This window comes from Cavia porcellus, unplaced genomic scaffold (assembly GCF_034190915.1).
Source record: "Cavia porcellus strain 051 isolate PalLab524CR breed Dunkin Hartley unplaced genomic scaffold, mCavPor4.1 scaffold_17, whole genome shotgun sequence".
In the NCBI taxonomy this organism is placed as follows: domain Eukaryota; kingdom Metazoa; phylum Chordata; class Mammalia; order Rodentia; family Caviidae; genus Cavia; species Cavia porcellus.
The window spans coordinates 52617532-52635888 of NW_026947500.1; the positions used below are offsets into that span (position 1 = coordinate 52617532).

Consider the following 18357-nt stretch of genomic DNA (forward strand, 5'->3'; position numbering starts at 1 on the left):
TGTACTACTCAGATTCTGGTGCTGAAACACAATGCCTGACACTTGTGAATTCAAGGAGGGGAGACATCATTTGGTTCCGTTTATGAGGTGACTTAACCTAGAGGTGCCTGGCTCTGAGACAGAAACATCTTGGAAGGAGGGCATGGCAGAGCACAGCTGCTTATTTCATGGTAGGTAAGCGCCAGAGCAGAACAGGGCTCCTGAGGAAGGAGTGATAACTAGAGTTGAAACAGGGCTTACAGAAAAATGAGTTTTCCTGTTAGAAAGGCCGTCTTCCCAGCAGCTATAATTCCTGGTTCTGTTACAGGATATCATTTGCTATTATGTGACTGTAAGCAAGGCCTATGACATGTCCTCGTCCATTTTCCTTCAAGAATACAGGTAAAGGTGACAACGGTTTTCCTGGATTCACCATAAGCTGGGTCTTATTACATGCTGAAATTTTCCTTCCTAAAAGGCCTACCATTGTCTTCCTTCATATAAACCTGTTTCATTGCCTACAAGTTCTGGATTCAAGATCACACTTATTCCTGGACTATGTGAATGAAACTGGAGCCTTTCCTTTGTCTGATAATCAGCCATTTTGGGCCAGAGTCCCCAATGATGCAGGTGTGTCCCTAATAAAATCCTCCTTTCTCTCCATTACTTTCTCTCATATTTGTATCTGCAACAGATATAGGCACCAACCAATTTCCTGTGTGCCTCTCCCAGGCAGATCCAGAAGTGTGTCCTCCTAACCCTCAAATCAAGTCTAAAGCTCATCAATTGGACACTACACCACAATCACTATGCATACATACAACTGCATGACATTTTCTTATTTGGCAGCATTATTGCAAAGAAAAAAATCCAGTAAAAGCAATGCTACAAAACTTAAAGGCAAGATTGTGGGAGAGTAACTGTAGTGCATTGTGTATTGTTAGCTTTGAAGTAGCAAATATACTTTTTAATAAGGGGGAAAGAAACCACGGAGAAGTGGTTTTAATGACTCGTGTCAACTTGTATAAAATGCTCCATCACAGAAGATATTATAATGAGTGGAACTATCCAAAGAGAGAAAAATCATATGATCCCAATATATGGAATCATCAAAGGATTCAAAGATATAGAGACAGAGAACTAAAGTGTGGTTTACTCAGAGAGGAGAATGGAGGTGAGAAAGGACAGAGATGGAAATCAGAGGATACAAACAGCTGTTACATAGAATGAAAAGCTCTAGCGATCTAATTTGTAAATTGTTGAAACTGTCATTTATACAAAATGAGATTTTCAGCCATTGTGGGCTTGAAAAAAATGTGTAGTTATGGGAAATCATATACCAGTTAATTTGCATTGTTATAGTAACCATTTTGCTATTACCATTTATTTCACAACCTCATGCTGTGGGCATTAAGTATGCACAATACATTTCTCCTTGGTCATATACACCCACAATCATATAATTGTGAAGTATTTAACATGATTTCTTCTCATTTTTATTAGTGCATATTAGTTTACATGTATGATAAGTTTCACTGCCATATTTTCATAGATTAACATGCTTATGAAGCCAGAATACAAATCAAAGGTCTTCTAGTAGAATAATCACTTTGTAATACTTACAGAACTGGCAGGACACTTGGCCCACTGAATAAAGAGATCAGAGAAAAACAAATTATATGCTACTCAAGGATGAAAAGACACCACATCTTGACAATAAGATATATGAGTCAGGAGGTCCTGGAAAAGAATTGAGGCAGCCCCTAGGAGACTAATGGAGGCAATAGGATCCAGAAATACAGAACATGGGACACAGACTTTGGCCACTTCAGAAAACTTTGGTGACTTCAGAAAGGTGCAGCCAGTGCCAGGAATCCTTGGCCAGGAAAGTAATGTGGCTTCAAGAACAAAACATCCCATGGAACATTGGCAGTGTTTCCATAGAGCTAAAACAATACCCACCCTTCCCTGCTGCTTGTGACTTATTCCATGCCTACTCAAGCCACATCACAGCCCTCCAACACTTTCTTGTGTTGAGAGACAGCTGCTCAGAGGCATGCAGTTCCACTGGTTCCAGTCACAGGGCACAGTGACATAATTCAGCTTGAGACTTATTTTGTGTACAGCTTTGTTGTCTTTGGCAGTATGGCAATACAAGGGGAAGCCATTTTCTAGAGTCTGAATCTGGATGTGTGAAAGATAAGATCCAAGGCCCAAGCCATGGTACTCGGGCACAGTGGCTCCCACTCGCAGCTCTCCGGTATAGTCCATCAGGACCCAGGTCACAGGAGTCTTCTCAGGCCCCAGCAGACAGAAGGTGGGGAAGGTCCGGATACAGCGCTCGATGAATCTCTGGCTCCTCTCATTACCACCAAAACCCCAGAACTTATTCACTAAGGCAGCGTGTGCTACATCCAGCAATGAGAGTTTAAACATCTCTTGATTGCTGCTGAGAAAAAGGAAAAAGAACAGAATATAATATCAAAATCATTGTTTCCCCCAGGAAGCAAATTGAGAACAAGTAGGAATACAGGTAATGAGAAAAACTCAGCAATCATAATCTCAATAACTTTGTGCTTTTGGACAGGTAGCTTATATCGCTCTACCTCCATTTCTTGTGGTCTAAAATAAGGATAATAATTGCCTTTCTGTGAAGGGACAGAAAAAATAAGATCTGTTGCATACAGGCATACCAAGCACCCAGACTCACACATACAAGAAAAACTCCATTAAAACTAAGTATTATTATCACAGTAGATTTGTGGTATAATTCCAAGTCGGAGTATGAGATGCCCTCTACCTTGACTTTGTTGCTTAGGATTGATCTATCTTGTCTTTGACAAAAGTTTCAAAAACTCTCAGTAAAACAAAGCCTCTTTAATAAATGGTGCCAGAAAAACTGGATTCCCTCATGCCAAACATGAAAACTAGACCATATTTCTCTCCATTCACTAAATGAAATCAAAATGTATCAAAGATGTAAGAAGCAAATAAAAACACTAAACTGTTGGAAGGGACAATAGGTAGGTCTCGTAAAGAAAGAGGTGGAGGCAAACATTTCATAAACAAAAGCCTGCCCACATGGAAAATAATATAAATTATGGGCAACAGAGATCTCGTCCTGTCCTAAAGCTTTGGCACAGCAAAAGAAATCATCAAGAGAGTGAAAAGACAGCCCATGGAAAGGGAAAGTACCCTAGCCAATTGTCCCTCAGACAAGGGACTGATATCTAAAACACATACAGAATTAAAAAATATTATATCTTCAAATTTAAAGATGCTATCCAAAAATGGGCATCTGAGTTAAATACACATTTTTCAGAGGATGAAATAAATAGCAAATAAATATATGAAAACATGTTCAAGATCATGGGCCATTCTAGACATGTAAATTAATCAACACTGTGATTCCATCTCACCCCAGAAAGAATGGCTATTATAGAAACATCAAGCAATAACAAATGCTGGAGGCACTGGGGCTGTGGGGAAAAAGGAACTCTTCTGCACCCTTGGTGGGTGTGTAGACAGGTGCAAACACTGTGGAAATCAGTGTGAACATGCCTTAAAATAGTAGAATTAGAGACCCCATTCGAACCATCTCTTCCCATTGTATCTTCAGAAGAATTGAAAACATCATACCACAGTGATATATGTGCACCCATGACTATAGCAGTACAGTTTGTAATCTTGGAAACAAACCAAATGCCCGTAAACAGAAAAATGACTTTAAAAAAGCTATGGTTACAGCACCCAGAGCACAGTGAACCAAAAGCACAAAACAATTTCCATATCCATAGCTAAAGAACCAATGAGAGGACCTGCTGCTGTTATGGTCCACAGGCCCTGTCTACCAGGTGGAACATGAACCTCAGAGGAGGCTGATTGGTGCAGAAGAGCATGGAGCAATGCAATGTGACCAGTGAGGTCCAGTGGAAGTTACAGCTACTGAGGAAGAAAGTGACATGAGGACTCACAGCCTAGGGCAGAACAGGAAGAAAGAGATTAAGTGGCTGCTTCTCTTCTCCTATCATCTAGTTTTCCTGTAGTGTGTCTCATTAGCTGAAGCTCAGAAGACATTGCAAATAACACTGGGAAGCATAGTGGAGTAATTAAAAAATGCTGGATTTATAGGTATGTGCCACCACGTCCCACTTTTTTAACCCATGCCCAAGCAGCAGGTCATGGCAAAGTATGTAGCAAAGTAAATTTGTTCATGCCATGGCAACTAGGAAGCAAAGAGAGAAAGAGAGGAAAAGGAGGGGCTGGTGTTCCCATATCCCCACCCCCAAGAACCTAATCTTCTCCAACTACAACCCATCACCTAAAAGTTGTTACTTTCCCAAAAGGAAGCCTTCAGCAAAACAGCCTTTGAAAGATGCTTCAGATTCAAACCCAAACATCATGTCTTCCTTCTATCCAGTTAGAACTTTGGCTTAGCTACAGAGGCAGAATAAGAATCTGTGGACCTTTCTGGACATAAGTAAATAATCCATGCTCTCCAAACCAGATTCTTGGCGATCTACAGATATTTTTAAAAGCCCCTTTTATTGGTATATAGAGTCTGCCCTTTCATTCATTTGGAAGATATTGGATGTCATGAAAATTTTTGTAAATGGAAGCATCTCTGAAAAATTTTAATATAGCATCTTTATTACACTGTCTCCATTAGCATCAAGAATCCATATGCCACAAATAAACTAAATATGCTGGCTTAGTACATATTAGGTCTAACAGAACAAGAAGACTTGGGTCAATTGACTTTTATTGAATAAAGAATGAATAGCACTGAGAGCAGCAAAGCCACATCCTGCCACTTATACCATCGAAGCCCTGCTTCCTCCAGTGCAAATCCCTTATTGAAATGTAAAAGTGCTTTCTAAATCTCAGTATTATAATCATATAAGGTATGAAAATCATTAAGTTCCTTGTTTCCCTAATTTTTAAAATTATGGTACATGGACCAGCTCCTTAAGTATTGCTGGTGTATGGAACTGTGCCAATATCCCAGCTAAAGAAATTCATTTCTGTCATCCACAGCACAATTACTACTCTTATTACTGACTAAATACAACATATTCATTCCACGTTACTGCTAGGCAGTTTGAAATTTCTTGCTCTTTTCTTGTTTGTTTCCTTGTAACCTTTAAAGCAGTTAATATTTTTAACCCAATTTTATGGAATTCTAAAGGGCAAATTATGTCTAATTTTTTCAGCCTTCCAGAAACAAACAAACAAAAAAAGTATGTTTTTTTTTAATCCAATGCAATATTACTCTTCCACAAAGAAGGATAAATCTGAGCCATTTGTAAGTAAATGGATGCAACATGAGACCATATTGAAGTGAATTGAATCAGTCACACATGTATAAATATCCCATTTTTTCTCCAACATAGGACAATGAAATAATAATTAATGACAAAAGTATAGAATAGGCACTGTGAAATAGGAAGAAATGTTTCAAAATAAAAGGGAACCTGGCAGAGGAGGGGATGGAAAAGAAAAGAAAAAATGAGAAAAGAATGATAAAATAAAGCTTCATAGAGAAGGAGTGGAAGAAGGGCTGAAGGGAAGGAAAAACAAATAGGAATCAAGACACAAACACACAGGTAGGAAATCTTTAGCTTGATGTGATCATTCCGTATATCTAAGATATAGCAATCAAATTAATTTTATAGATGAATCACAGCAACTTGTTTCATGAGATTACAAGGTGAAATTGGCTAAGCTTCAGATATTTTTCAGTTTGGCTGTGAAGCTGCTTAGAAGTAAGGCAGAAGATATCAGCCCCATTGTACAGATGAGAACAGTATCTCAAAAGAACATGAGTCAGAACAACAAGGCAAAGCCAGTGAGCAGCAAAGCCAGCCGTTGGAATCATGAAGATTAGCATCCACGGGTCCTCAGCCATTGTGCTGCATACAGGGGGAGTCTGAAGTCGAAAGTCAATGCTTTGGAGCCCAGGCAGCACCTGTAATAGAATACCAAGAAGTAAGGGTTCCCACCATGCTGTCATTGTCTTCCAGGGGCTCCACGGGAACCCTCTGCCTGGCTTTTCATTTTCAAACCACAGTTATGCCATTCATCAGCTATGGGGTACCAGTCCCTTCATCTTCAGAACCTGCCATGGCAGGACTTGGAACGTCTTCTACCTGGATGGTCTCATGGACAGAACCAGGGGTGCTAATGGGGCTCTAAGTGACTCTGCTCCTCCGGTCTGTGCAGTGACACATTTCACTAAGTGAACGAAGGTCTCCTGTTGCTCTGATGCACAAGCATTCAGCATCTGCAAGGCAAACACACACATCATTTTTCAGCTCTATCCCTTCCTACACTTGAACAAAATGAGAGAGGACACCTGCAGCATTTAAATCCCACACCTTTCAATGTGGGTGACCAGACAGAAGGAACAAGCACTAGGAGTAAGTGAAAGTTTGAGGGAAGGTGCTCAGGATGGGAGGTGACCCTACCCTAGTCGCCAGCACACACTCCACTTTCCTTACTTTGGATTTGCAAAAGTTGTTTCCATTATTTTCTTTGTTGGAGAACTTATTCTCTGTGCCTATGCCTAGAGAAACTTTAGGATACTCGTGAGGCTCATAAAAAGGAAGAAATGCATGAAGATAACAGGAAAGGGCTCTGTAGGCAGGCAAACAGTAAGCACAGTTCCCACATCCCTGTGTGAGTCAGCATGTGGGACTGAGTGGCAGAGGAAAGTCCAGAGATGCTGCTGGGAAGCTGCAGGTCATGCTGCACCTGGAGAAGGAATTCGGTTTCATTCAAAGTGCTGAGAGGCCTTGATGGCTCCCAACAGGTGAAGCACAGAACCCAAATGGTGCTCTGGAAGTCCACCCTAGAAATCACTTGTAAGTCAGCAGAAAAGACTGTGGCCCATGAAGCTGGTAAACCACTTTCATTAAAGATGTCAGCATGCTGGGAAGAGCTTCTACAGTCAAACTCACACAATCCTGGGACTCTCAGATTTTAAATGCTGTGTACCCAACAGGGAAGGCACCAGTTTCTTTACTGTCATTGGCATCATATAAAGGATGCACTGTGTTTTCTTGACCTTGACCAATTTAGCAGCCGCAACACTTTGTATCACCTCATTCAAGCTTGACTGTGCACTTAGAGGGGCAGAAGCAAGGATAATCAAATGAAGCATGCTTTAGTAGAAGAGAATCTGGCTCCTATCATTGCCACTTACTAGGAGTGTGTTCAGGTCACTCTCTGAGCATGCTTTCTCTTATGTAAAATAAACAATCCTAAAAAATCTTTCAGTTACTGTGCAAAGGAAGAGTGATATTGAAAATTTAGCTTTGTACATATCTATTAAGGCACTCGTCAAATACGACTTCATTTTTTTCTTTCTACAGACACTATGTTGTAGGGTTTGCATTTTTACTATCCTCATTTTTACAAATGAAGACACAGAAGAACAGTTAAGTTGCTTGGTTACAAGTGCTTACAAAGAGGCTGAACCAGGAAGCAGCTTTTGGTGTTACTAGGGAGAGCAGGATCATAGCCCCAGCAGCTGGACTTCATGGCCCTAAGGAGTCCTGTGGAGCAAGGAGTTGCTGTTACTACTCCACGAATGAGAGGCCTAAGGGAGAGCTCTGTTCTCACATCCAGGGAGCCTGAGGGCCCATGTGAATTTCATGAATCCTCAGCTAAGGAGAAAGTCCCTTATCCAGAGTTCCTGGCATCTGAACCCTACCTGCAGCATTTAAATCCCACACCTTTCAGTGTGGGTGACCAAATAGAAGGACCAAGCACTAGGAGGAAGTGAAAGTTTGAGGGAAGGTGATCAGGATGGGAGGTGACCCTACCCTAGTCTCCAGCACACACCCCACTTTCCTTACTTTGGATCTGCAAATGTTGTTTCCAGTTGATATCATCTGGTTTATCAAGGAATTCTTGACAGTTCTTGGGCTCCTTAGAAAAGATTTGGTAGGTTTTGGGGTAGTGGTCAAGGTCATCGTTCATCTCCTGTGTGGTTTGGCAACATGGTGTTAATCAAACCAGTTATACCCAGACATTTCAATATTTGTTACCTAGCTTTTATGATTGTAGTATTTTCCAAAGTGAAATATGTCTGTTTCACATATTTTTATTTATACTAAATCATTTATGTCAAAAAACCCAATGTGAACTACTCTATTTCCTTTATGTTTTAAAAAATCTTGTCTGGCCAATTATTTATGTGTTGCATTACAATTTAATGTGAAAAAAATGTGCACTGGCTTAAGTAGAATTCCTCCATGATTTTCTATTCTTCCAGAGAAACAAAAAACATAATATTGTCCAGGGAAATCTTTAAATGCAAGATTAATACTATTCTGTTTCAAGGAGTTTCAAAACAAATTATTTTGTGGTGAAATATGACAGTATTGAAACTGATGCAGAAGACTTGGTAGTATTAGAACTTCTATTCCACATCAGAAACAGTTGTCATATTAGGAAAACAGAATGAATACAAATAAACAACCTCATATTACACATCAAACACCTACACAAAGAAAAGCAAGTCAAGACCAAGGTCAAAAGAAGAGAGGAAATTATAAAAATCAGAGCAGAAATTAATGCAATAGAGACTAAGAAACAATCCAAAGAATCAGTGAATCAAAGATTTGATTCTTTGAAAGAATAAATATAGTTGTTAAGCCCCAGCCAACCTTATTTTAAAAAGGGAAGAAAAAGCTCAAATTCATGCAATAAGAAATGAATAAGGTTAAATCACTACAGAATCTGTAGAAATACAGAAGATCATCAACACTTTTTGAAAACCTCTACTCTCAAAGGTTTGATAACACAGAAGAAACAGAGATTCCTAGAAACATGTGAAGTCACAAAGCTAGGTCAAGAAGATGTAAAACTGCTGAGCAGCCCAATCTCTATTAATGAAATTGAAAATGTAATTAAGTCCCTACCTATAAAGCAGAGCCCAGGCCCAAATGGATTCACTGCAGCATTCTACAAAAGTGCCAAGAAGAGTTTGAAATGCAACATTCCTCAAACTCTTCAGTGAAATTGAAAGGGAAGCAATCCTTCCTAAGTCATTCCTGGACAAATATTGCTCTAGACCCAGAACCTGAGAAAGACCCAACTAATAAAGAGAACTAGAGACAAATCTCCCTATCGAACACAGATGCAAAAATCCTCAATAAAATATTGGCAAATAGGATGCAGAAAAATCACCAAGAAGATTATACACCATGACCAACTGGGATTCATCCCAGGCATACAAGAATGGTTTAACATACATTAATCAATAAATGGAACCCAACATATCAATAAAACCAAAAGTAAGAATCACATGACTATTTTCATAGATGCAGAAAAGCTTTTGATAATGTCAAACATTCATTTATGATAAGAACCTTACAGAAAATTGGAATAGATGCTCTTTACCTTAATATAATAAAGGCCCCCAAGAAAAACGAACAACCAGTACCATACTAAATGGCCAAAATTTGAAGGCCTTTACTTTAAAATCAAGCACAACACAAGGATTTCCCTTATCACCACTCCTATTTAATATAGTACGGGTAATACTGGCCAAAGCAATGGGACAAGAGAGACAAATAAATATGGTAAAGATATGAAAAGAAGAATCTAAATTATCATTATTTGTAAATGACACGATACTCTACATAGAAGACCCCCTAAACTCCATTGAAAGACTCTTAGATATAATAAATAAGTTCAGCAATGTAGTTGAAGACAAAATCCATACTCAAAAATCAGTAACATTCCTACACACTAACAACAAGGTCACAGTGAGACAAATAAGAGAAACCACACCTTTCACACTAGTAACCAAAAAAATGAACTATTTAGGAAATACTCTAATGAAAGAAGTGAAAGACCTTTACAAGGAGAATTATGATACACTGAAAGAGAAATTGAAGACCATCTCACAAAGTGGAAAGACATCCTTGCTCATGGATAGGAAGAATAAATACTGTGAAAATGGCCATTCTCCCAAAACTGTTATATAGATTCAATGCAATCCTGATGAAAATACCAACAACATACATCAGATATCTAGAGAAATCACTGCTAAAATTCATCTGGAACATGAAGAAACGTAGAATAGCAAATACAGTTCTAAACAACAAAGGCAAGGCAGGAAGCATCACAATCCCTGACTTGAAGTTATACTACAAAGCAACTGTAGTAAAATCAAAATGATACTTGAATCAAAACAGAGCTGAAGATCAGTTATATAGATAAGATGATACAACTAAAACTGCATACAATTCAGCCACTTTATCTTTGATAAAAACTTAAAATCATTGAGTGGAAGAAAGATAGTCTTTTCAATAAATGGTGCTGCAAAAACTGGTTCCACCTATGCTGAAAAGTAAAAGTAGAACCATGCGTATTATTGTGAACTAAACTAAGTCTAAATGGATCAAAGTTCTAAATATTAAAACAGAAACACTAAATCTGTTGGAAGACAAAGTAGGTTGAAATCTTGAAGACATAGGGGCAAGTAGAGAATTCATGAACAAGAACCAAACTGCATGAAAAATACTTCCCAGAATAAATAACTGGAATCATGTCCTTTTGAACAGTTTTGCATGTTAAAAGAAATCTCCTGCATAGTGTAAAGGGAACCCACAAATTGGGGGAAAATGGTCTGGGGACCATTAGTGAATGTTCCCTCAGACAAAGGACCTCTAGCCAGAACATATAGATAATTAAATATCTGATCCCCAAGATTCAAATACCTATTGCAAAAATGGGCATCTGAGATAAATATACAGTTCACAGAGGAAGAAATACAAATGTTAAATAAATACATGGAAAAATGTTCACCACCATTGGTCATTAGAGAAATGCAAATTAAAACCACACTGAGATTCCATTTCACTCCAGAAAGGATGTCCAGGACCAAGAAAACTAGCAACAACAAATGCTGAAGAGGCTGTGGCAAAAAGCAACTCCTCTGCCCTGTTGGTGGAAATGTAGACTGGTGCAGCCACTGTGGAAGTCAGTCTGGAGATGTCTCAAAACCTAGGATTGGCAGTCCCATTTGTTCCAGCTATTCCACTTCTAAGCATATTCTGAGAAGAACTGAAAGCATCATACCACGGTGATATATGTGCACCCATGTTTGTAGCAGCACAATGTATAATAGCCACATCTTGGAAACAACCTAAGTGTCCATCAACATGAATGGATAAAAAAGTTGTGGTATTTCTATACAATGGAGTACTACTCAGCTATAAAGAATGATCACATTGAGATATTTATAAATAAATGTGTGCAGCTTGAGATAATACTCATAAGTGAAAGAAATCCAACCCACATTTATAAATGCCAAATAGCTTCCCTAGTATAAGAAATGGTAAGAATATGTAAAAGTATGTGATAATCTCGATTCCCCATTTTATTGCTTTAAGCCTTATTATATTTTCATTCATTAATTGGAATTATTTTATTCTGGGTTGTTTGATTTTATTATCTGTGATGCTATTAGCAGCTGTTTTGAAGAAAAGAAGACATCATAATAGCTAGTGCTGATTTAATATCATCTTGTTTTGACATCCCATCAAGCTTTTGTTCTTCTGTCTCCATGGGTCTTAACATGCATATTAATAGATTTTCTTATTTGTGATAGTACAAACAAAACTTTTATAGACAAGTAGATAATATAGAAACCATTGTTCATTTTCTTTTAGTTGGCTCTATATACCCTGTAATACTGTCATTCTCTTGAATGGTTTTACATTGTCTTGATATGTTTGATGCAGCAGTGTATGAAGTTATACTCACATATTCCAAGGAAAGAGACACCATGGTAACTACTGTTATTTCAGGATATCTTGTGTTGATACACTATGTTGCTTAAGTTGTTATGTTCTGACCTGAGCTGTTGTGTTGTTATTTCCTCTTTTATCTCAATCTCCTTTTTTATTTTTTATTTATTTCTATTTGTATTTCTTTAGTTAAGAGAAAAACGAACTTAAAAGTAGCAGGATATATTATAGTAACCACTTTGACATCTTATTAAAATGATTTGAAGCCCTGTATTTCTCTCATCATCTTGTTTTGACTGATTTTACTCTATTCTGTTTTGCTTGATAGTATCAAGTTTGAGGGTATAGGCAACTACTTTGAAGACAATAAGATTCACTATGATGCCCATTCAGGTTTGACTATTATATTCTTTTGAGGTACAATAATGTCTCCATTGTTTCAGTTTTATTGGTTTTGTTCTGTACAGTTTTGTTCAATTTTATTATAAATGATGATATAGGCAATTCTTTTTAAGATAGCAAGAGGCATTATGATAACCTTTGTTGATCACCTTGAATTCTGTTTTTACATCATGTACTATGTCCATCCTTTTGATTTGAATGACTCTGTTTTGTTATGTCACATTTGGTTTTATTCTTTTCAAAAACAGTTATAAGAAATGTGCGAGTAGTACAACCCAATATGTGTAATTGTTATTGTAAAAAGGAAAGGAAAAGAAATTGCCCTAAAGTATATAACTGCATGTATATTTAAGTGTACAAGATAGATAACCATATTACTGAGGTTTTTTTGATCATTGAACAGAACTGTTTGTAATGTCACTGTTTGTCCTCTTTGTATGCTTTAATTTAGTAACTTGAACAACTATATCTAAGATGAATATATGTAATCTATTAAGTAGTGATTTTTTACCTTTCAGATTCTATATTTCTTGTACACTTTTTCTGGTTTTTTTTCTCTTTAAATAAAATTTAAAAAAATAAAATATGATTTTCATTTTTTTGATTTTTTAAAATTAATGTAAATTTCTGTATTTGTTCTTCTGTGTTGTTTTATAGCTTTTAATAAATAATGATATGTATACAGTGTATGACACGATGTCACGAGGGACATACAGAGTTACTGAGCAGGTTGCTGCAAAACATTGACTGCTACTGTGCAGAAAATTTAAAGATCAATCACTTTGCCTTATTACCCTACTTGCTCTTGTATGAAAAACAGCTGGAACACAAAATTTAGTATCAAATTCAGGAAAATGTTGCTACCTATATTCTTCATATTGTACACTAGTTATTTAGACTGCTTCAAACTTGATAGGTGCTACTTTAATTCCTTTAACCTACCTCTTTCCACCCTCCCCCTAAATAGCCACTCTTTTGTCCTCTACTTTTGTCCTCTACCTATATATTTCAATTTTTAATAACTGATGTTAGATGGTGCAAAATTTAACTTTCGACTTTCTGTGTTTCACTTATTTCTCTTAGCATAATTATATACCTTACAACTTGCGTGCAACAATAGCCTATATATTTCAACCAAGTTAATATTCGATTACGGGGCTACTTGACTACTTCAAATATTTCAACGCTTGAGTTCTTTGATGTCTTCTTAGTTTGATTTTTATTTTTCATTAGAGTATTTTTGAAATACGTGATGATCACATTCTATGACCATCCCACTGAAGCTAGTTAAAATTTGGCTTGGTTATTATTTAGTACTTGGATTGGCTACATACATACAGTAAACATCTACTAAAAGCAACAATTATATTTTTACCCACAACAGACAAAATTTCAACAACAATAATATGCAGCTAACTATCTAAGGGTTAACCAAGTTATTAAACTTACCATATTGGTAAGATAGATGGGTGGTAAAATGGAGAATGCAAGATGAGAGTTTGAAAACTTCAGGAATAAAGATGAGAAGGAGAAGAAAAAGGTGAGGAAAAGGATCCTACTAAGACTTTAAAAGATAATAAGAGAATTAGCTCAAAGTGTTGGAAAAGAACAAACAACCAAAAGAAGATAAAGGAAAAAAAGAGTGAACCTGAGGAAATAAAGACCAGAATGTTAAAAGGAAAATGTTAGAAAGAAAAAGAAGCAAAGAAAAAAAGAGAAAGAAAAATTCCATAACCCCCCCCCCTCCAAAAAAAACTGGTAAAGACGGGACAGCAAAAATAATGAGTCCAAAAATGGGATAAAGGTGCTTTGAGTGAATGGTTTCACTTCGTGACCCACAATTTTGGAATCCAGCAGGTCACAGTTTTCTTCACCTACCTTTATGCTCTGTTGGTTTATAAGGTGCCCCTCCTCCAGATGCCTCTCTGTCCATTGACTCCAGGTTGTATCAACTGTCCAAGCCAAGGCATACAGTTTCTTATCTTGGTAGATGGAAGGCAATCAGACCTCTAACCTGTACTGCATAGTATCCAGCAGGGAGAGGTTAAAAAAAACGGCTAGAGGCAATACCAGTGCTTTCAGAGCCAGCCATTTCTGAAGATAAGGTAAGCTGGCTTCTCAGCATGAACAGCAGGGCCCATTTCCTGTTCAGCTTGAGTTTAAACTTTTCAGGGATAAATGTCTAGCCCATTCTCTATGGACAGCTATCTTCTGTGGCTGTTGCTCTCAGGCACTGTGGGAGGGGGTGGCCCCAGGGACCCAGAAGTGACGGTGTTTTGGCTTTTTTCTGAATCTCACTCTTCATTTCTCAAGCCCTTCCTTAAATGGGACTTGATCAAACACTCACTGACAGCAGAAGCCTCTCCAGCAGTGGCCTGCTATGCTGCTTTCAAAGATCCCAAGCACTGTGGGCTCCTCTCTCCTCTGGCCGGTGTCACTGCCCTAAGTGTAGCGTTTCTCCGTGCAGGTGCAGGTCCTTGTAGCTTACTTTGTGTCTGTGAAAAAGAGTTCTTTCTGAAACCAAGGCAAGCTTCCAGATTGGTTCCTTCTTTTCTCTGCATTGTGAGTCATTTTTCCAACTTTTCTGTACCTTCTTCTTTTTCCCCTAGATCCTTCTTAATTCTCAGTAATCCAGTTGTTTATTTCTCTTGATTTGATTGTTGTTTCCTGGGCTCATGATTCTGAGTCTCAGAGATGCTGTGTTTCACTGCTCATTGCTACACTGCTCTTTTGATTCCTCACCTATGTGGATTTTTACCTTTTGTTTGCTTATGTGCTTATATTTTGTATTTAGAGTCAGCTAGTCACTTTAATAAAAGTATGCAACTGAAAATGTATTCAAAGTACTCATACCTCCTTTTGCTTGAATATCTATCTAAAGATTCTTAACCATCTTTCTATACTTTAGGCCTTAATCTTCCCTGCTTGTAATGTGTCCCGTGCTCTTGTCATTCTGTCAAAACCCACTTAATTTCAAAATTTAATTCAACTGAAATATCCCCCTGGAAAGCACTTTAATCCTCTCTCTTGCTTGCTGAAATCTCTATTATTAATCATGTCTTGACCAATCACATTTCCATATCTTACAGTCTTTAAATAACAAAAAGTCCTATAAAGAGAAGTTTGACTGACAGTGCAGAACACAGCAGCTTCACTGAACAAGAAGTGCGGTGGCGTAAGGAAATATAGTGCACACCAAAGAAACTTGACTGATCTCCACTCTATTGCACTCCAGCCACTGCCTCTGTCACCTCCGGGCCACCAGCAAGACCTCTTGCTGTGGGCCTGGGAGTGAATTGGTACACATTGGCTGCCCCTACCCCTGCCCCTGCTGCTGCTGCTGAGTACCCAGAGGGGAAGTGACACAATGTGTGCCACCACTGCCACTGCTGCTGTGCTCCAGCCACTGCCACCTGGAAGGTAGATGTCACAATGTAATATGGCACAGGCCACAGCACTTAAATGATATAGAGGGGAGGGGCCAGCATATGTTGTCCCTGTCTGAAACTCACTAGCACTAGGCAAAGCGAAGGGTCAGCTAGCCATCACACTTCAGAAGAATTGTAACAAACAAAGAAAGAAACTAAGGCCTCCTGGAAGAACAAAAAAGATGAGCAGAGGAAGCAACAACAAAAAGTCCCAGGTTCCAACCCTGAGAACATGGTCCTGGGACAGGTAAACACAAAGGAGAATGGGAACAGCAAACATGCAATATCTGACACAGTACCAGTGGACATAAACAAATATATTCTGTAATCATAGGCGAGTTCAAAAATGAAATATTTAGTCAAATAAAGGTATAAGAAGATTAATAAAAGAGATCCTAAGCACCCCTAAAGCAGACACAAATGGAAAAAGGGAGGGACTCAAACAAAGGAGAGAACCATTTGATGAAGAATGTAAAAAAGTACAGAATACATGAGGCAGATCCGAAGAGATCATGAAGAAAGTAAAAACTCTATGGAAAGATGGCAAATCAACTTGAAATAAACTAAGGATAGATTATCCAAACTGGAGGACAGTTTTGCAATGTGGGAGTATTAAAGGGAAAACTTTTCAAAAATAACAAGGAAACAAGCAGTAACAGTACAAAGGCTAGAAGATGACAAAAGGATCTATAACTTGAGAATAAAGGATATGAAGGAAGAAGCTGGGGTACAAACAAAGTAACTACACAGGTTATTAACAGAAATAATTAAGGAAAATTTCACAAACATAGGAAAAGGAAATGATACACTAATAAATGAAGCATACAGAAGTACAGCCACCTATAGACAAAACAGAGTTATACCCAGGCATAAAATAATCGTGATCCCAGAAATTCAATATAAGAACAGAATATTAAAATCTGTTAGAGACAAGAAACAGATAATCTATAAAGGAAGGCCTATCAGAATAACGGCCGAGTTCTCGACACAAACCATCAAGTCAAGAAGAGCGTGGAGTGAAATATTCCAAGCCCTGAAAGAAAATAATCTCCATCTCAGATTGATATACCCTGCTAAACTGTCTCTAGAAATTAATGGATAAATAAGATACTTCCAAGACAAAGAGGAAATTGGGAAATTTGCAACCACCAACCCATCACTACAGAGAATACTGCAGGGCATTCTAGAGAGAGAGAGAAAAGTACTAGGATTCCAAGAGTGGCAGAGAAGCCTCAATAAATGAAGCAGAAAACAGAATGAAGTAAACGAGCAGACAACTGATGGCAAAAAAAGAGCATAACAGAAATGAGGCAAAGAAGATTTTATTCAAAACAGAAATGATTGATAGTATCAAGTCTGAGAGTATAGGCAACTACACTGAAGATGACAAGACTCTATGATACACATTCTGGTTTGATAACTGCCAGTTTTTGAAGTTCTATACTATATGCAAAGTTGTATTTTATTAATACTGTCAGGTACTGATATATTCAATTATCCTATGTCTGATGGTATAGCCAATTATGTTGGACATAACAAGAGACAGCACAGGAACCATGGTAGAACTCTTTGTATAGTCTTCTTGTATGTTTTGTTCATTTCCTGTGTTTAAAGGTATATGTTTTCTTCTGCCTTGCTTTGTTTTTTTTCTCCCTCTAATATAGAAAGGATAGAAATACATGTTAAGATTCATGCATGTGCAAGTCTATAAACAGTTTATGAGAAATGGTTTTATAATACATGATGAAATGAACAGATACTTTGAAGAAACAGAGCCACTAACATACCCAGTGCTGATCCTGGAGTGTCATAAGTGAAACCCATCAATAGTATTATTCTTTGTTTGGAGTGATATTAGCCTGTTTGTGTTTATTCAATCTCAACATAATTGAAGACATGGATAGCTGCATGTATGTTTAAGAGTATTGAATTGATAACCATATTTCTAAGTTTTTGTTGGATAGTTGAACAGAACTGGGTGCAACCTCAGGTAGTCTCTTCAATAAATGGTGCCAGAAAAACTAGCTCTCTGTATGCCGAAAACTAAAACTAGACCCATGCCTATTACTGTGTACTAAACTAAGTGTAAATGGATCAAAGATCTGAATATTAAAGCAGAAATACTAAATCGGTTGGAAGACAAAGTAGGTTGAAATCTTGAAGACATAGGGTCAAGTAGAGGATTCAGAATAAGAACCAAATTGCATGAAAAATGTTTCCAAGAATAAATAACTGGAATCATGTCCTTTTAAAGAGTTTTGCATGTTGAAAGAAATCTCCTGCATAGTGAAAAGAGAACCCACAAATTGGGGAAAAATGGTCTGGGGACCATTAGTGAATATTCCCTCAGAAAAAAGGATTTATTCAAGAACATATAGACAATTAAAAAATCAGATCCCCAAATTCAAAGACCCATTGCAAAAATGGGCATCTGAGATAAATATATAGTTCACAGATGAAGAAATACAAATGGTAAATAAATACATAGAAAAATGTTCATCATCATTGGTCATTAGAGAAAAGCAAATTAAAACCACACTGAGATTTCATCTCACTCCAGAAAGGATGTCCAGGACCAAGAAAACTCCCAGCAACAATTGCTTAACAGGCTGTGGCAAAAAGCAGCTCCTCTGCACTGTTGGTGGGAGTGTAGACTGCGCATCCATTGTGGAAGTCTCTCTGGAGATGTCTCAAAAAGCTGGGATTGGAAGTCCCATTTGTTCCAGCTATTCCACTTCTAAGCATATTCTGAGAAGAACTGAAAGCATTATACCACAGTGATA

The 18357-nt window shown here is 37.7% G+C and overlaps 1 protein-coding gene across 1 annotated transcript in view; it reads right to left on the minus strand.

The window, feature by feature from the left end:
* Positions 1–1986: 1986 nt before the first annotated feature.
* LOC134471115 (glycine N-phenylacetyltransferase-like) overlaps positions 1987–18357 on the minus strand; it is a 33555-nt gene continuing 17184 nt past the window's right edge. Inside the window, exons 3-5 of the mRNA XM_063229086.1 lie at positions 7823–7969; positions 6939–7103; positions 1987–2425 (exon numbers count right to left, since the gene is read on the minus strand). Of these exons, the coding sequence (XP_063085156.1) occupies positions 1987–2425; positions 6939–7103; positions 7823–7969 (751 nt within the window). The remainder of the gene's footprint in view (positions 2426–6938; positions 7104–7822; positions 7970–18357) is intronic.